This window comes from Notothenia rossii, assembly GCF_949606895.1.
Source record: "Notothenia rossii genome assembly, chromosome: 11".
NCBI lineage: Eukaryota > Metazoa > Chordata > Actinopteri > Perciformes > Nototheniidae > Notothenia > Notothenia rossii.
The window spans coordinates 40586956-40602775 of record NC_136910.1 but is presented as its reverse complement, the minus strand read 5'-3'; the positions used below and the strand labels follow the sequence as shown (position 1 = coordinate 40602775).

Below are 15820 nucleotides of genomic sequence, written 5' to 3'. Positions count from 1 at the left end.
GCAACGCAATAATTTACAAACTCTTCAACTACAACCTTAATTATATTTAAAAACATGTTATAAGGCATCATGAAATACTTTAATGTACATTTTAAATTTAAATGTGAAGGGATGTGTGTAATGTGGTGATTATTATTCACCCGCGGATCTATGGGTTGGGGTATTGTTGTGCACGGACATTATAGTTAACCGGACTTCCTGTTGATGTGAAATCCGAAAACATTTAAAAAAAAAAAAAAAATACTTTATTCCGAGTGTGCTTGCTTTTCTCTTTGAAGGTCATCACATAACGGCATTGTAATACACGGTTCGGCTGCATTAAATATCACATATCTGCCGTAGTTCGCTATTTATCGAGCCCTGGTGAGAAGACTTCTAGACAAACAGGAATAACTGAAGTCGAAACTGAATATGTGACGTGGATCATAAATATATCAGCAATCAAACAAAATCTTCAATTTCTCTTCACACAATACGTCTCCTTTCAGTATCAATACTAATTCGGCTGACTTTTATATTTGATCCAATAGAGTGGCAAAGTCCCTCCCCTTCCGGTGGACCTCCATGGGACCTTATATCGAAAAAATAATGTATTGCAGTCAATGGGGAGAGAAAGATTATCTTTCGATCCCGTTTGAATTGTGCCACGAATTACACATATGATGTTTGTCAATTTAAAAGATAATTTTGCAAGTCAAAAAAATTAAAATGTGTCGTAAAACTGTGAAGTTACACATTTCTTTGTGTGAAGCGCTCAATGAACTGCAACTCTGGTCTTGCACATGTCACCAACACCAAGATGGCCGTCACGTTGGTACATTTCACCTCTTTCTTTCAGAATGAGGCGAAAAGTATTAAAAGAGGTGAAAATCACTACAAGTATGGGCATGTTGAGAGCTGTACATACGAAAAAGGGGAGTTAGTTGGTTCAGTAAGAGCCAGCATGCGGGACCGGCTTTACAAGGTTTCGGTGAGTAACACGAGTGTAATGTGTAACGTTAATGTCAGCTAGCTAACATTAGCTAACAAGGTACACTCTCGTGTTTTGTTGTAGTTGCTCTTCGAGAACGAGCAAGAGGTACTATTACTGGTATGATAACAACCTGGTACAAAGCACACAGGCATCTTGTTAAAGTAAGTAAGTACAGTAAGTACATGTATTTTTAGCTATCTGGAGGGAATACATCAGTTATGACAGCACTTACTCGACTCTGGGATTTGTAGTCTTTCAAGTTGCGTATTTTTCATAGTCTTATATTTCAACAGTTTTAAGACAAACTTTGAATATTTTGACATGGAAATGATTTTTTAAGATTGATAAACAACATATGTGTAATTCATGGCACAATTCAAACGGGATCAAAAGATAAGTTTTCTCTCTCTGTTGACTTCAATGTATTATTTTTTCGGAATAAGGTCCCATGATGCGGAAGTAAGTGGGCGTGACTTCGCCACTCTATCGGTATATTGGTATATTAGACCCTCCAGAAAAACGCGATCGCAGAATTTACCGCATAATCAGCAAAATGGCGCAGATTTTAAAAAGGCTGCATATTTATCAAAAGGCCGCATAATCCCCGCATTTTTCCACACAAAGTTGAGAAGAAAAAAAAAGTTAACTCGTCTTGACGTGACGTCATCAGCTCGCGCATCACAGAATGTAAACAACACTGTATAGAGCTCATTTACCAACGAACATTTCTACTAAAGTGCCAAAAGTGGGGGGTAACTATTCTGCACCCCGTGCAACTGCGTGTTGGAGCATAAGAGAAAATCGACGGTGGCGACCCACTTTGAGATTAAAATAGCCCAATTGCTTTTACAATAAATAAACCTTGAATGTGTTTAATTCAATAGTAAAGGGGTTTAACGTTAGTGGCAGGTTGTGTGTGAGAGAGAATAAATAAGACAGCCCAATATTTTAAATATTTCGCATAATCAAGGATTTTAGCTCGCATAATCAAGGAATTTAGCCCGCATAATCAAGGATTTTTGCCTGCGTTTTTCTGGAGGGTCTAGTATATGTACACCATAACGGTGCACAGCTGATAGAAAGGGACACCTGGTGGTTAAAGCACGTTATTGAAATGTATTATTTTTATTATTAGATATTAATAGGAGACACAGACAGACAAACTAATAAGGCTTTATTTAAACATTAAAGAATACTTTAGGTTATGGTCTTATTTTGAATAAGAAAAAAGCTTTGGGGGTATACATATTAAGCCTGACAAAGTACTAATATATTGCTTTCCTGCAATGTTAACTACTGTATGTTTAAGCACTTATTTTAACTGATATTATACATATGTATTTTTATACTCTTATAAGATGTATGTAGATAGTATAAGAAATGTGCAGAATATGACAGTTTAATGGTGGAGGTATACACACATATTGATAGGTGTCTTGTAATGCACTATTGAGGAATCTGCGACCCAGGTTTTTCATCTCCGACCTTGTCAGGTATTGAACAATCAATAAATAAAGAACACAGAATTATTAAATATAAAACACAGAATTTGTGTGTTAATGATTTACAAATAAATGATTTACAAATAAACACCACTGCATATTTATAACTGTTACACATGCTATCTATATCTATGATATTATCCTATGGATTAACTACAGCATCGTTTTTATGCCATTGAAGACCAGTTTTGACCAGACAAAACCAAGGTAAGCCATTTTAGCGTTTTAGGCTACCTAGCGCCACATGTTTTGATGTACGTTTTTGTTGATAACGTCGCGAGTTTGTATCTTTCAGTGTTGAGGTGGGCAACGTTAGATTCTGTGTCTTTACAATCATAAACGATGTGTTGGATGTGCAGCTAGGATAAGTAATAAGGGAGCTAGGAGTGATTTTTTTGTGCAATAATAGGTTAGCATTTTTCGCTCGGGGCTAATTCAGAGGGTCACTGTTAGCATTGTGTGTTTTTTTTTGTTTTTTAAATGAAAAAGATCCGTTATGAGTTTTTTCCCGTTATATGAACCGTATCCGTGGAGCTTTAGAGGTTACGTGTTCACTATAACATTGTGAAAAGTTATCATTATTTAGGTGCAGGTTTCAAATAAAGCCAGTTGGTTTTCTACCTCTCCCTTCACTGTTTGATATAATTGTGTCATTGAAATTGCTCCAATACATTAAACTTCATTTGTTACAATACTTATACATATTTAATTTACTTTGTCCCATTTTTATCAATCGTCTGAAGTTGAGATGACCTGGCAGAAAAGAATAATTCTCAGCTGATTTTTTAACATGACTCAGTTTGTTCAAGTCATAAATACTTCATTCTCACATCTGGTAGAAGTTTTTCGGACTGTGGTGGGCCCGATGCTTTGAGACCTGTCACTGACCGAAACCACAATGGACAAATGTTGTGCAATAAGATTTCTTCATCTAGATATTACATAAAAGTACTCAGCACGGTTCAGTCCAGTTCAAATCTTTTTAACGTTAAATTGTTTAAACGTTTCAGGCATGTTTTACGGGTACCATTGAGAGTACAGCAGGGGACCAGGAAATATTTTGAAGAGGCTGCTCTGGAAAGGCGGTTCAACTCTGACATTTGGCGCATCTTGCAGAGGTCTTCATTTTGGCTGGATACCAAACATGTGGCCAGTTGGAGCCGTCACAATTACCAGACATCTGGACAAATCTGAAGCGTGCGGGCCTAAAGTCTTTCAAGCTGCACTGATCACTGATCAATTGGCATATATGAACACAGAAATAAAACTAAAAGGAGGCTGAATAGTGGACTAACATGCAGACGCATCAAGAAACTGGATTCCAAAAAGGCTTTTTCTTTCAGCCACAGCAGACATTTTGAATTGTCATAGTTTTAAAGGCACACTAACACTAATGATGGCTCTATTATAGTCCAGTGTTTCAGTAAGCAACTAAATATGGAAGGCGAAAGTGTTCTTTAAATGTTGCTGCTGCAAGGAATTGTGGGATGGCATGATGTCCTCTCTTTCGTAAAGGATTGTCCAGTGTATGCTAAAGGGGATACAAAAAGGAGGCTTTAAAAAAAACATATTTTAAGCATTTCGAGAAATAAACCAGCTGCAATCACCGCTGCCACTACACTCAGTCAGGAACCATCCAACAAAGAAAAAGACCATTTCAGGAAACGTAAATAATGATAGTGTTGCTTTGTGTCTGGTAAATGAATCAATAATGGGTTTGCCATAACGGCAGGGATAATATGTCAATGTTGTAATTTCAGTGTTCCGCTGCTTAAAAAGTGCTGAGAAATATAAATTAGCACACCTTTAAACATTAGCAACCATGAGCTACAGGTCATACCAGACAAAGTGAGGCTGCATCTGCATTAACTGTAAGTGCATTTCATCTCTGTTGCCTTAATCAAGTTTCTTGCAACTTACAAAGAAAACGACATCTGTTGCACACATTGTTTTCAACCTCAAATTTACTTTATTTACTCAATTCTGGTTGAGTCATTCTCTTCTGTTCTGTTTTTCTAAGAACAACGGCAGAACAGAGTAAAACATTTCCTTCTTTAATTGTGTTTCTTCTTTCTTTCCTTCTTTCTTTCCCCCCTCCCACGTAGGAATGTCACATGTGGCAGATGCTCCTCCCCTCTCCTTAGAGATGGGTGAGGGGAAAAGGGGGTGAAGGGCTATGAGGGAGAGATGTGACTGAGGAGTATATAGGGGGGAGCGGAGGAGGAGGGGGAGGAGGAGGAAGAGGGAGGTGTTTTGATCTGCTGTTACTGGAGAAAATCCACTCCAGACACATACATTTCCTCCAGATCGACCAGGAGGCAACTTTAAAACCTCCAGCCGACAAAGTTTCCTTCTGCTCTCCACGCTGGCTTTGACATCAGAGAGGAGCAAGCTCTCAAGACTCTGAAGGCTCATCCTTTTGTTCTCTGAATTCCCTTTGATGTCTCCTGAGACTTCTTAAGGACCTCCAGAGGAAACTGTGCATCTGCAGGTCAGATGTTTGTGATTTGGGGTCTACATTTAGTTTGATATTCAGGGGTATTTCTTGGAGTACGTTTGGTCTGTTTCCTCCCAGCCTGCGTTGTACTTTCATTGGAGAAATGAGGGCTGAGGTGCTGGTCGTCTGGGCAGCTGTGACCCTGTGCTGCGCTCTGGTGTGTGCTCGAGAAGATGTCAAGGAAATCAAAGTCTCCAGGGACCAGATTCAGGTGCGAGAAACCCGAGGACTGGTCATGCCCATGAGACAGGGGGAAGAAGGAGGTGTTGAAATGTCAGATGATCCTGCTGAGGTGGTGGAAGAGGAGACCAAAAAACCAAAGAAAAAGAAAACACCCGAGGAAATTGAGGCAGGTAAGAAGGAGGTATGATGGTATGACTAACACAGACACACAACTTATACTATTGGACGAGTTTAGGCATTTGAAGCGCATACATGTGCAGATTCCTTTGAACTTTTCTGGCCTCTGAGCATGCTGCCACAGCTTGCAGCCAATACTCTGAGGATACACAGACAGGAAAGGCTGCAATCAATCTCTGTGGAAGGAAAACATTTGGTTTGAACTCTGTTATCTGGTGCTGCCTCTGGCTTTCTCTCGTCCACAGATTTATTTGACTATAAGACAACATATGGTCACAAAAACCTTTGTTAAAATCTGACCACATGCGTTTTTTGCTGCAGAAGAGATGGGTAATTTGTTTTGATAAAAGTGATTCAGAAGTGACGGGGCAGCAACTTGTTGTGATCCAGTTGGTGGTCTGACATTTTCTTGGCACCAACAAGACCTGCGCTGTCTGGCAGGAACACAGGTTGTGCACTCACGTTTTGTCCAGCAGAGTGATCAGTTGCTACAGTGAGAGTGGCGTCTGTACCTCGATTATGTCTCCAAAAAAGCAACATCTGTGAAAAATACAAACTCGGAGCAACAGAAGAAATATTTCCACTACGATTTTCCGTAAGTGAGCGGATTTACGAGGGCCCGCTTTCAGTAGCATTCATGGCACTGATGTTCTTCAGAATGTTAACTTTCCGCTGCATCAAGCAAAACCACAAGCCCAGCCGTCAGAGATGTTCATGTGTGACTAATGTAAGTTACATTTCAAGCCATAATTACAGAAGCCAAAACTATTTTTCACTTCCTTCAGGCTCTGTAAATCCGGGGAAGGCTTTGCTGAGCATGCAACTTCTTCACCATCCCTTGTTCACAACCAAATGTTTACAACTTTTGGATCCTTTTACGGGTTGTAATATTCTGTTTATAACATTTACTGCAAGCATAACAAAAGTATTGTTTGGCCTCACCAGTCCCATATATACAGCAGCAGGCTAATGCAGGAGTCCAATCACCAACCAGTACTCCTTTGCTGAAATGCCACCAGTCATATAAAAATATGCATTTTATTTAGTTAAGTTGATTAAAAACTGTTTATTAATACAATAGTAAGCTGTCAGTTGATCCACCACTTTGGTCCAGATGGAAATATCTCAACAACTATGGATTCTTATGAAATTGAGTTTCTTAAATTCGATTTTTGACACCATGTTGGCCAGTCCATGGCAGTGGTTTCCTAACAAATGTGCACTTGTTAAAGGGAATTATGTCTTGGGCCCGTCGAGCCATATTTGGATTAAGCAATGATTAATTGTCACCATCATGCACATCATTTGATAAAAAAACATAACTGGGATTGAGAAGACAAACCAGAAAAAGCTTTGAGGTCTGATCCTGACAGTGGACCTGTGGATTAAAAGGTTGTTTGTTATTTCTGTGTAGACTCACAGAAAGAAAAGGTGACTGACAGTAATACAAAGTGGCTGCCCAAACACCGGGGGCGAGTAATGGATTGGCAGTGAGGGGTTGTTGTGTTTAAGGAACATCCGGAAACCTGTCTAGCAGAAGAAAACAAGCCGCCTATGTGTATAACAACGGTGGATTAAAAACCCTGAATTCCTTTAAGATACCTTCTCTGTAATAATCCATGTTCAACATGAAACCAACCATTTTCCACTTTTAAGTCTGTAAGCAGCCTCTCATCAAACAGTTGAGAAGGTGTAAGGGGACACTGAGCTGATTGAAGGTTCCCAGACCGCCTCCGTACATCCGTGTGTTTGTCTTTTAATGTCTTGAAAACTAAATGTTGGATTTGCAGAAATACTACCATGCAACACACAAGTGTAATTTACCACATTGCCTTAAAATGCTTGATTTTAATTGTGCTAACTAATTATTTACTGGTTTACTTGATTGTTTAATTCGGCTACATTTGCTGTTGGTGGTTTTCGTAGGTGTATTTTTTTACTTCATGCAGACTCAGACTTTTCCAATCTTTATGGTTTTATGCTAAACTAGGCTAAACAGACCGGACATTGTACAATACACAAAGGCATTATGAAAGATTAGTGTCTCCTCTTAACAAAAAAGCAAGCATACAGTATTTCCCAAATATGTTAAATATTACATTTGCAGAGCAGTCATGCTCCCAGGAGGAAAAAACATGACTATGACCTCTCCTGTTGCTTTGCCAGCAAATCCACCTCTTATATAACTATTTCCTCTGTACAGTATTGACTGTCGAAGGGGAGGTCATTAGGGCTTGGCAATGGTCTCCTCTGACTGCTTTCTTGTTTGGTCTCAGACCAAAACAAACCAATGAACTGGCAAAATTATCTTTTGTGCAGCATTTAAAGTTTATGTTTGTCTAGTTAGGTTTCAGTTGTTTTGCGTTTTGGTACAGTAAGAAATTAGCTGTAAATATGTCCAACATATAAACAGACAAGAAGAGAAGAAATAATTGGCAGTAAAAGTATATATCTAATACAAAGAAACTACAAAGCTGCTTTACGTGCCATGCTCACATTTTACGGGTTTCAAATAACCAAAAGTGTTCCTCTTTTACCTCGTCTCTCTTTGAAGCCAAGGCAAAGAAAGCAGCAGAGAAGAAAGCCAAGGCAAAGAAGCAGAAAGCTCCTAAACCAACAAAAAAGCCAAAAGCACCAAAACCCACCAAAAAACCCAAAGCACCAAAACCCACAAAGAAGCCAAAGGCCCCCAAAGGCACCAAGAAGCTAAAGATGACGACCACGGTGCAGCCGGACACCGGGCCACCCTCTGTGGACGAGGAGGAGGAGGAGAGGCTGCTGATTGGACTGGGCTGGGGAACAGGTATGTACACTACTGTTTAACCACCTGGTCACATAACAGTACAACATTAAAACCACTGGAGTCATTGTACAAACAAACACTCAAAATACTGGACAAGAAATCTGTTTACTCGCATCACTGCCCAATACACAAAAAATACAACTTGTTGAGCTGGGAATTATTTAAATTCCAATTCGAAACCTGGTTAGTAAGGAATCAGCTCTGCCAACACTGACACAATCTTCTGCTCCTTACAACCCAGTGTCTGTGCACTGCCTGTGTTTTATCATGTTCTTTTTGTTTTGTTTGTTTTATGAACTATTCCAGTAATGTATGTTGCATGTTTTTATTTGATTGTATTTACTTGTTTAAAATGAAATGTGTCTTTTGGATGACTAACAACATCTGTCCAGGGACTACAGATAAAAAATAGCCTCTTAAGTCTATTCTTGTAAAAAAAAGTATTTCACCACCATTCTCTGTCCTTTTAACTTGATGTTCACATTGAAACGACCTGCTGTGACCCCAATGACGCCTGCAGAGGAAGAGCCAGAGGAGCCGGGCCTGGGTGAGACCCGGAGACGGTTTTAGTTCTTTCATAAATGTTACTTTTGGTGTTTTATATTCATACAGACATCTCCATAGAGCCAACAATTCAAACAAAAACTCCCAATGAGCCCGGCACTGACTACTGGGTAGTTAGACTTTTTTCTCCAACATCCACTCAGTCAGAGCCAAAGACTTTATGGAGTCTTTTATGACGCAGCTCAGAGGTTCCAGTGGGCTATGAGGGCTGTGATGTGAAAAAGGACCTGGAGGCTCCATAAAATAAGCACACTGCTAGTTTCCTTAAGACAGATTTATTATTTAGATGTTTTCAACACTTAAAGACAGACTATAATAAAGACTTTTAAGGAAGACATACAAAGAGGAAGATTTTTTTTTAATGCGGTTTTATTTCCCCTAAAATCTCAATGGACTTATGAGCTTATAACGTCTTTTGTTTGATGTCAGAGATTGTGCCATAACATTTGATATTAATACAGCATGTGCTCTGTGCTTCACAGATGTGCGGCCTGTTGGATATCCTGATGACAAAAAAGCCACAACTACTGAGGTCATCATGTTTATACCAGGTTTGGGTACATTTAAAGAATTGATTTCAAAGAAGAGAGGGTCCAACATGGTATACTTTGTTTGACTCATTATTAGTTTGTCTTACTTTTACAATTAGAGTCCGATTAATTTAATATAACTTAAGGATCAAAATAATTAATTTAAAACAAATTTGAAAATAAATAATGACAGTAACTTTTGAGAAATATACCAGAGTATCCTAGTTTTATTATTTGTGTAGTTATCATATTTTCCTTATTGTATTGTGAATTACTATGAACACTTTTTTTATGTAATGTAATTAGGTCTCTATATGTCCTTGACGGAGTGATTGCAAAGTAGGCATATGTTTTATCACTTATTTCCTTCTGTTTCAGAGGAAACCACCAGTGTCCCATTTGTCGTCCCCTGGTATGAAGAGTATGATTACGCTGACTGTACGTCAATCATTTGGATAGATACCAACAAATAAATGTGCTGCTGTTTTAGCTATGAATCATTTTTAACGAAATTAAACATGAATTGTTTCTGTTTCTGATTGTCTCCTCACAGTGGCTGCTAAGAGACAAGAAGAAGAGGAGGATAAAGCTCGCAAAGAAAAGGCAGAAAAAGGTTTATAATCTAATTTTCCTTGAAATTGTTTGGATCAATCCGCCACTGAAAATAGTCCCATACAAAGGTTTTATTTTATTTTATGAAAAATAGAGTGACCATCAAGAAAATAATACTCCTTTTAAACATGAAACTATGATAAATTGAGGTGTTTTTTTTTAAAGATTGTTAACCCTTAGATGCACGAGTGACTGGACCCTACACTCTTTTTTTATATTTTGAAAAAAAAACGTAATTCCATTGAAAATGCATGCGGGTCATTTTTCACCCACTTGAAGCTTTGGGTAGTAATACAAAAACTACAATTTCTTAAAATGCATAAAATGTCAATTAAAAATTTGAATGGCATGATATCCAAAACATGTCTTTTGAGGAATAGCTGGAATATGAAATGATAAAAAAATGTAATTGCAAAGATACTCTAAGAAAACCACCTCACCAGGGTCAAAAAAGACCCACTTTTATCCGCGTTTTCTTTTATCCTTTATTCTTCAGTGTTCTTTTAAAGACAATTTTAGAACAAAAGGTTCTGGAAGAGATAGAGGATGGAGGAGGGATTTCCAACAGCTGTCTGTAAAAGCCTTACACAACATTTTGGTATTTCCTGTAAAGTCAAATATAAAATCACATCACATATTTTCACAGCCTTAAATACATTCGCTCAAATAGACTAAACTAATCAATGTTAAAGGCAAGAAACACATGAGGAATGTATGAATGTGAATGAAGGTGCATTGTGCGAGCACATATGAAAATATTTTGGTGTAGGTGGTTGGCTGGAGATCAACGTCCATTTGAGAAAATGTTTTGACACATATTGTTTCCTCGTTACACTCTGAAGCTGAGCGGCTGAGGAAGAAGTGGGAGGAGGAAGAGGAGGAGCGACTGAAGCAGATTTCAGAGCCTGTGGAACCAAAAAGTAAGAGAAACACTGTCAGGAACACAAATCCTTTTAATTGGTGGATTGTAACTAAGTACTTATACCAACTAACAGTATTCACGTACTCATCACAATTTGGTTTTTGATGCTACTTTAAACTTTTACTTTACTACATTTCAGAGCCAAATGTTGTACTTTTTACTGCATTCACAGTTTCTGACAGCATACATTTACATTACTCTATGTCTATATCTACATCAGTAAAATGCCACATACATATTAATGCAGCAGTAAAATCCTATATAATAGTAAAACACAATTTCCTGCCAATGAGTACTTCCACTTTTCATTCTTTTAAGTACATTTTAAAGTATTAAGCTGAAAGCCTGCTTTTGACAGGAGTGTTTACACAGTGTTTAATTTGTGCTTTACTTCCGGAAAGGATCTAAATACTTTCACCACTGTTCAATTTTTTTAATCCATTAGACCTTTTTTAAACTACTACATTGTCTTTAAAGGACATCTTCATTAAAAAGACAAAATGCTTTCAACTCACTTGTTAAAGCCGTTCTGTGGCTTCCAAGAATGAATCAAATGTGTGTTTGGAATCAGAGTATTTCTGAAACATTGAACACACCCTGTTTCTGTTTGCTTTCCCTCTCAGAGTGTCCTCCTCTTGGCCTGGAGTCTCACCGGGTTGAGGACGACCAGCTGCTGGCATCCTCTCAGTCTCACTACGGCTTCACGGCTCAGAGGGGACGACTCAACATGCAGGTAGGCTACACATAAAACACAATAGTTACTTTGGGAATATTGAAAGTCTGCTCTCAAAGCAATTATCCGTCTCCTGTCTCAGAAAGATGTGTTTCCTTGCAGGGCTCTGATAATGAGGACGATCTGTTCGGAGGTGCGTGGTGCGCGGAGCCGGAAGAGAAGGTCCACTGGTTTGAGGTGGATGCCCGCCGAGAGGTGGAGTTCACCGGGGTCATCACTCAGGGAAGAAACTCAGACCAACTGTGAGTCTAGTGTTGTGATTCATTGTTTTGTATGTCACATTTATAGAACATTGAAGCCCATCTCTGCAGGAAAAATGAGGGCAATTCAACTTATTTTATTAAGAGATTTATCATAAAAGAAGTAACCTCAGAGCGCTTTTCATACAAAGCAGGTCTAGACCAGACTATTTAAATGTGTATTTACAGAAACCTTACAATAGTCCAATAGCGAGTCCAAAATGTCCTCACTTTTAGCTCCGTTTTTGGTCTCTACCAACTCCTGGCGGAAGTATCTGTCACCTAGAGGCTAAATGCTCCACTATGTTCACCTGCGAGTCTCTTACTGTGTCCGTCTGCTGAGGAGGTAGTGTTGATTGGATTTTCCCGGATGGCTAGAAAGCGGGAAATTCAAATTATGTGACTGAACCAAAACAGTAAATGTTGGGGGCACAAAACAAAACGTGAGCTGAAAGACACAATATTGTTCCTAAGAGCTGAAAGGAACTTAAGTATAAAAAACTATTCATAATTTTGACTTAAGACATTATTTTCTCCTGTCAGAAATGAGCTTCCATACAGGTCTGTTAAAGATGTTTACTGATTAATCAAACATTTTTCCTATAGGGAGGATTTCGTCTCCTCCTATTTTGTGTCCTTCAGTAACGACAGCCGTGACTGGACTATACTTCATGATGGCTACGCTGAATGGGTTAGTTAAAGATAAATAAATAAAAGCTTCAAATGACAGATTAAAAACGTAATATTCTATTCTTTGTGATGGTCCTCCTGCAGTTGTTCTATGGGAATGTGGATAAGGACACGCCGGTGCTGAGTCAGTTTTCTACGCCCGTGGTGGCGCGGTACATCCGCATCCTGCCGCAGAGCTGGAACGGCAGCTTGTGTCTCAGAGCGGAGGTCCTGGCCTGCCAACTACCCAGTCAGTATCACAGAAAACATACTACAACACCACTGACCTTATCTGTTATCAGGAGTAAATTAATCGTCTCTTTCTGAAACTATGAGACCTTGGTTGAAGCAGTTTTACAGGTCTTTAAAGAGTTTAATGACCTCGTGAGGCGCAGAGCTTTCTCATTCCTTTCAGGGATATGTCATCCTCCACTGGGAGAATAACAAAACTTTTTGCCAAACTTGAAGATAGAATGGTTTACACAAGAGTCTGTTTCACAAAACAAACTTCATGACATCAGTGTTAGGAAAAGTGTTTTACATGGTAACTAAATCAAAGCACAACTTTGTTATACAACGTTTCCAAGTGGTAGGAAGTTTCTAAGAACATCTATTCATCTACTGTCCTTGGTGCATCTCAAGGGGTTTATCCCAATAAATAAAATGTCTATATATTACAATGTTGAGGTACCTGATTAATAATGCTGAATATGATAAGAAATAAATCGTTATTTATCAGATAAGGCAAAAACTATTGTGAAGTGAACCTTGAACTCTACCTACAGTAGCAGTATATAAAATAAAGTGAAAGCTGCAAAATCTATAAATGCATTGCTGCAACAACAATTATTATGTAATAGTATAATTATCCTGAAATTGTGCATGTGTGCTTTTACTTTTGATGCTTCAAGTATATTTGAATGCTAATAGTTTCTCAGTTTAGTTTTTTAGTAATATTTTAATGCAAGACTTTAATATTACAGAGATTTGCCAATTTTACTAAAACAGCAGAACTTCTAGTGTACTATGAGCGTGTTAATTCTTTCAGGCAGCTACCGCAGTGAGAATGAAGTGAACTCCTCAGACGAATTGGACTTCAGACACCACAACTACAAGGACATGAGACAGGTCTGTTTTTAAGTCGGATCAAAAACTACTGCCCTATTATAATTTTGAAAAGAACAATATCACAAAAGAGTTTCCTCTTGTATCTCTCTTACAGATGATGAAGGTGATCAACGAAGAGTGCCCTAACATCACCAGGATCTACAACATTGGTAAAAGCTCGCAGGGCCTGAAGATGTACGCCATGGAGATCTCTGACAACCCAGGAGAGCACGAGACAGGTGTGAGAAACAGACAGCAAAAAAAAACATATTTTCCAGATAAAAGATCATTGTCATAATTGTACAATAATTGTGTCCCCTGTACAATCGACAATGCAAAAAGTGCTTTAATATACAAACATTTGACCTTTCTGTAACCTTAGGAGTTGGTTTTAGTGTGTTTCGTCTCATTAAAACATATTTTCGGGGTCCATTTGTATTTACCCATATCTTCTCACATTGGCCCGCCTTCTAGCCAATCATGCGTGGTGTAGTCAATGAACTTGAAGCTTGAAAGCATGGGAAGCTAAGTTGAAGCTAGTTTGCACAAGAGATAGCTAAACTAGAAAAATGTGATTTTTGGACACATAATCCTTTTCACACATCATTAGCTAAAAACAGCGATGTGGGTAGCTACAGTATGTGTCAAAAAGTACTTGAAAAAAGTTCTATTTACGCCTATTTGTTCTCGTGTTTATGAATTACCTATGATACTTCCTAAGAAATACGATAAGTAGTGTGTGTTTACGTAACACGACTACACAGGATTCATGACTATAAATAAAGCCGCATTTCTTGAGGTTTATAAATCTGCGTGCTGTTGCTTTCTAGGTGAGCCTGAATTTCGGTACACAGCTGGTCTCCATGGTAACGAGGCGCTGGGTTCGTGAGCTTCTTCTCCTGCTGATGCAGTTCCTGTGCAAGGAGTACAATGATGACAACCCCAGAGTGCGCCGCCTGGTGGACGGAGTGAGAATACACCTGGTGCCTTCACTCAACCCTGATGCTTACGAACTGGCCTACGAGATGGTATGATGAACATAAATTAAACATTAATAAACGTTGGCTTAACTTGGAAAGAATACCGGTATCCGCAGTCAGTGCCGGATTCAGGCTTTCTTAAGAGGCAGGTGCAAAAAAAGATGGGCACCAGCAGCATGTAGGGGTAGCCTTTAAAAGTCACATAGTATACAACATCAAATTGTTCATGTCTTTTATACATAAACAAGTGTCCCCTCTGTGTAAAGAGATTCTGAAAATGTCAGGAAAAAATATTTGCTCTCCATTTGTCCTGAACCATTTATATAAAAACCTGTCTGAAAAGGAGCTGATCAGATCTTGGCCACTTTGTGATGTCATAATGTTTTTTTGGGTTGTATAACCATTAGTCCATTACCAATTAAGGTATCCGCCCCCCCCCCCCCCCCCCCCCACCCTTATCACCTGAATCTTCTCCTAGAGCACCAATGTGTTATTTTTAACCAACTATCTCTCAGATTGGCGTGGGGAGTTGCTCCTTATTTTCATCTATAGAAACAGACAGAGAATCAGCACTTTTGAAACAGGGCTGAAACAGAGGGGATTATGGGATGCTGCAATGATCTGTTTGGTGTTTCAGACAAACACTTCAGAGGCATGTTTTGTATGTATCTGAGACCTATAATATATCGATGAAAAACAGTATAATAGGGGACCTTTAAGGGCCAGGAGGGAAATAAATATGGGCACCAGTTTCATGCTGTCAAGTTTTCCAGCATGTCGGGTAGCCTTTAAGGCCTGCATCCTGTTTTTTCCATAGAAAGGTCATGTGTATTTACTGATGCTAAAAGGCTTCATATTTATGCAAAAACCATTCTTTGAGACCTAACATGGTCTTCCTTTTTGTCCTTCAGGGCTCAGAGATGGGGAATTGGGCGTTGGGCCACTGGACCGAAGAAGGTTACGACATCTTCAAGAATTTCCCAGACCTCAACAGCATTCTCTGGGGAGCTGAGGACAGAGGCTGGGTACCTCGTATCGTGCCGAATCATCACATTCCCCACACAGAAAACGTCCTCAATGGCTCTGTGAGTTTGTTCAAGGCCACCAAGGACCCATAAACCACGTTAACCCTACAAGATGTGTTGAAACTCAAACTTTTCTTTTCTTTTTCCTCTCACAGTTTGCTACTGAAACAAAATCCATCATTGGCTGGATGCAGCGTACCCCATTTGTGCTGGGAGCAAATTTGCAAGGAGGAGAAAAAATGGTCGCCTACCCGTTTGACATGCAGCGTCAACCAATTTCTGTAAGGCTGTTTCACAAATACAA

General features: G+C 39.0%; 1 protein-coding gene across 1 annotated transcript in view; it reads left to right on the top strand.

Annotated features, from left to right (window-relative positions):
* Window positions 1–4703: 4703 nt before the first annotated feature.
* The window catches only part of aebp1a (AE binding protein 1a), a gene marked incomplete at its 3' end in the record, with an annotated part of 12259 nt that continues 1142 nt past the window's right edge, over window positions 4704–15820 (top strand). Inside the window, 17 exon segments of the mRNA XM_079659946.1 lie at window positions 4704–5325; window positions 7887–8135; window positions 8656–8682; window positions 9182–9250; window positions 9608–9667; window positions 9783–9842; window positions 10684–10761; window positions 11387–11496; window positions 11599–11738; window positions 12342–12426; window positions 12510–12654; window positions 13453–13532; window positions 13627–13750; window positions 14342–14394; window positions 14396–14539; window positions 15403–15576; window positions 15672–15805. Of these exon segments, the coding sequence (XP_079516072.1) occupies window positions 5076–5325; window positions 7887–8135; window positions 8656–8682; window positions 9182–9250; window positions 9608–9667; window positions 9783–9842; window positions 10684–10761; window positions 11387–11496; window positions 11599–11738; window positions 12342–12426; window positions 12510–12654; window positions 13453–13532; window positions 13627–13750; window positions 14342–14394; window positions 14396–14539; window positions 15403–15576; window positions 15672–15805 (1982 nt within the window). The 5' untranslated portion in view covers window positions 4704–5075.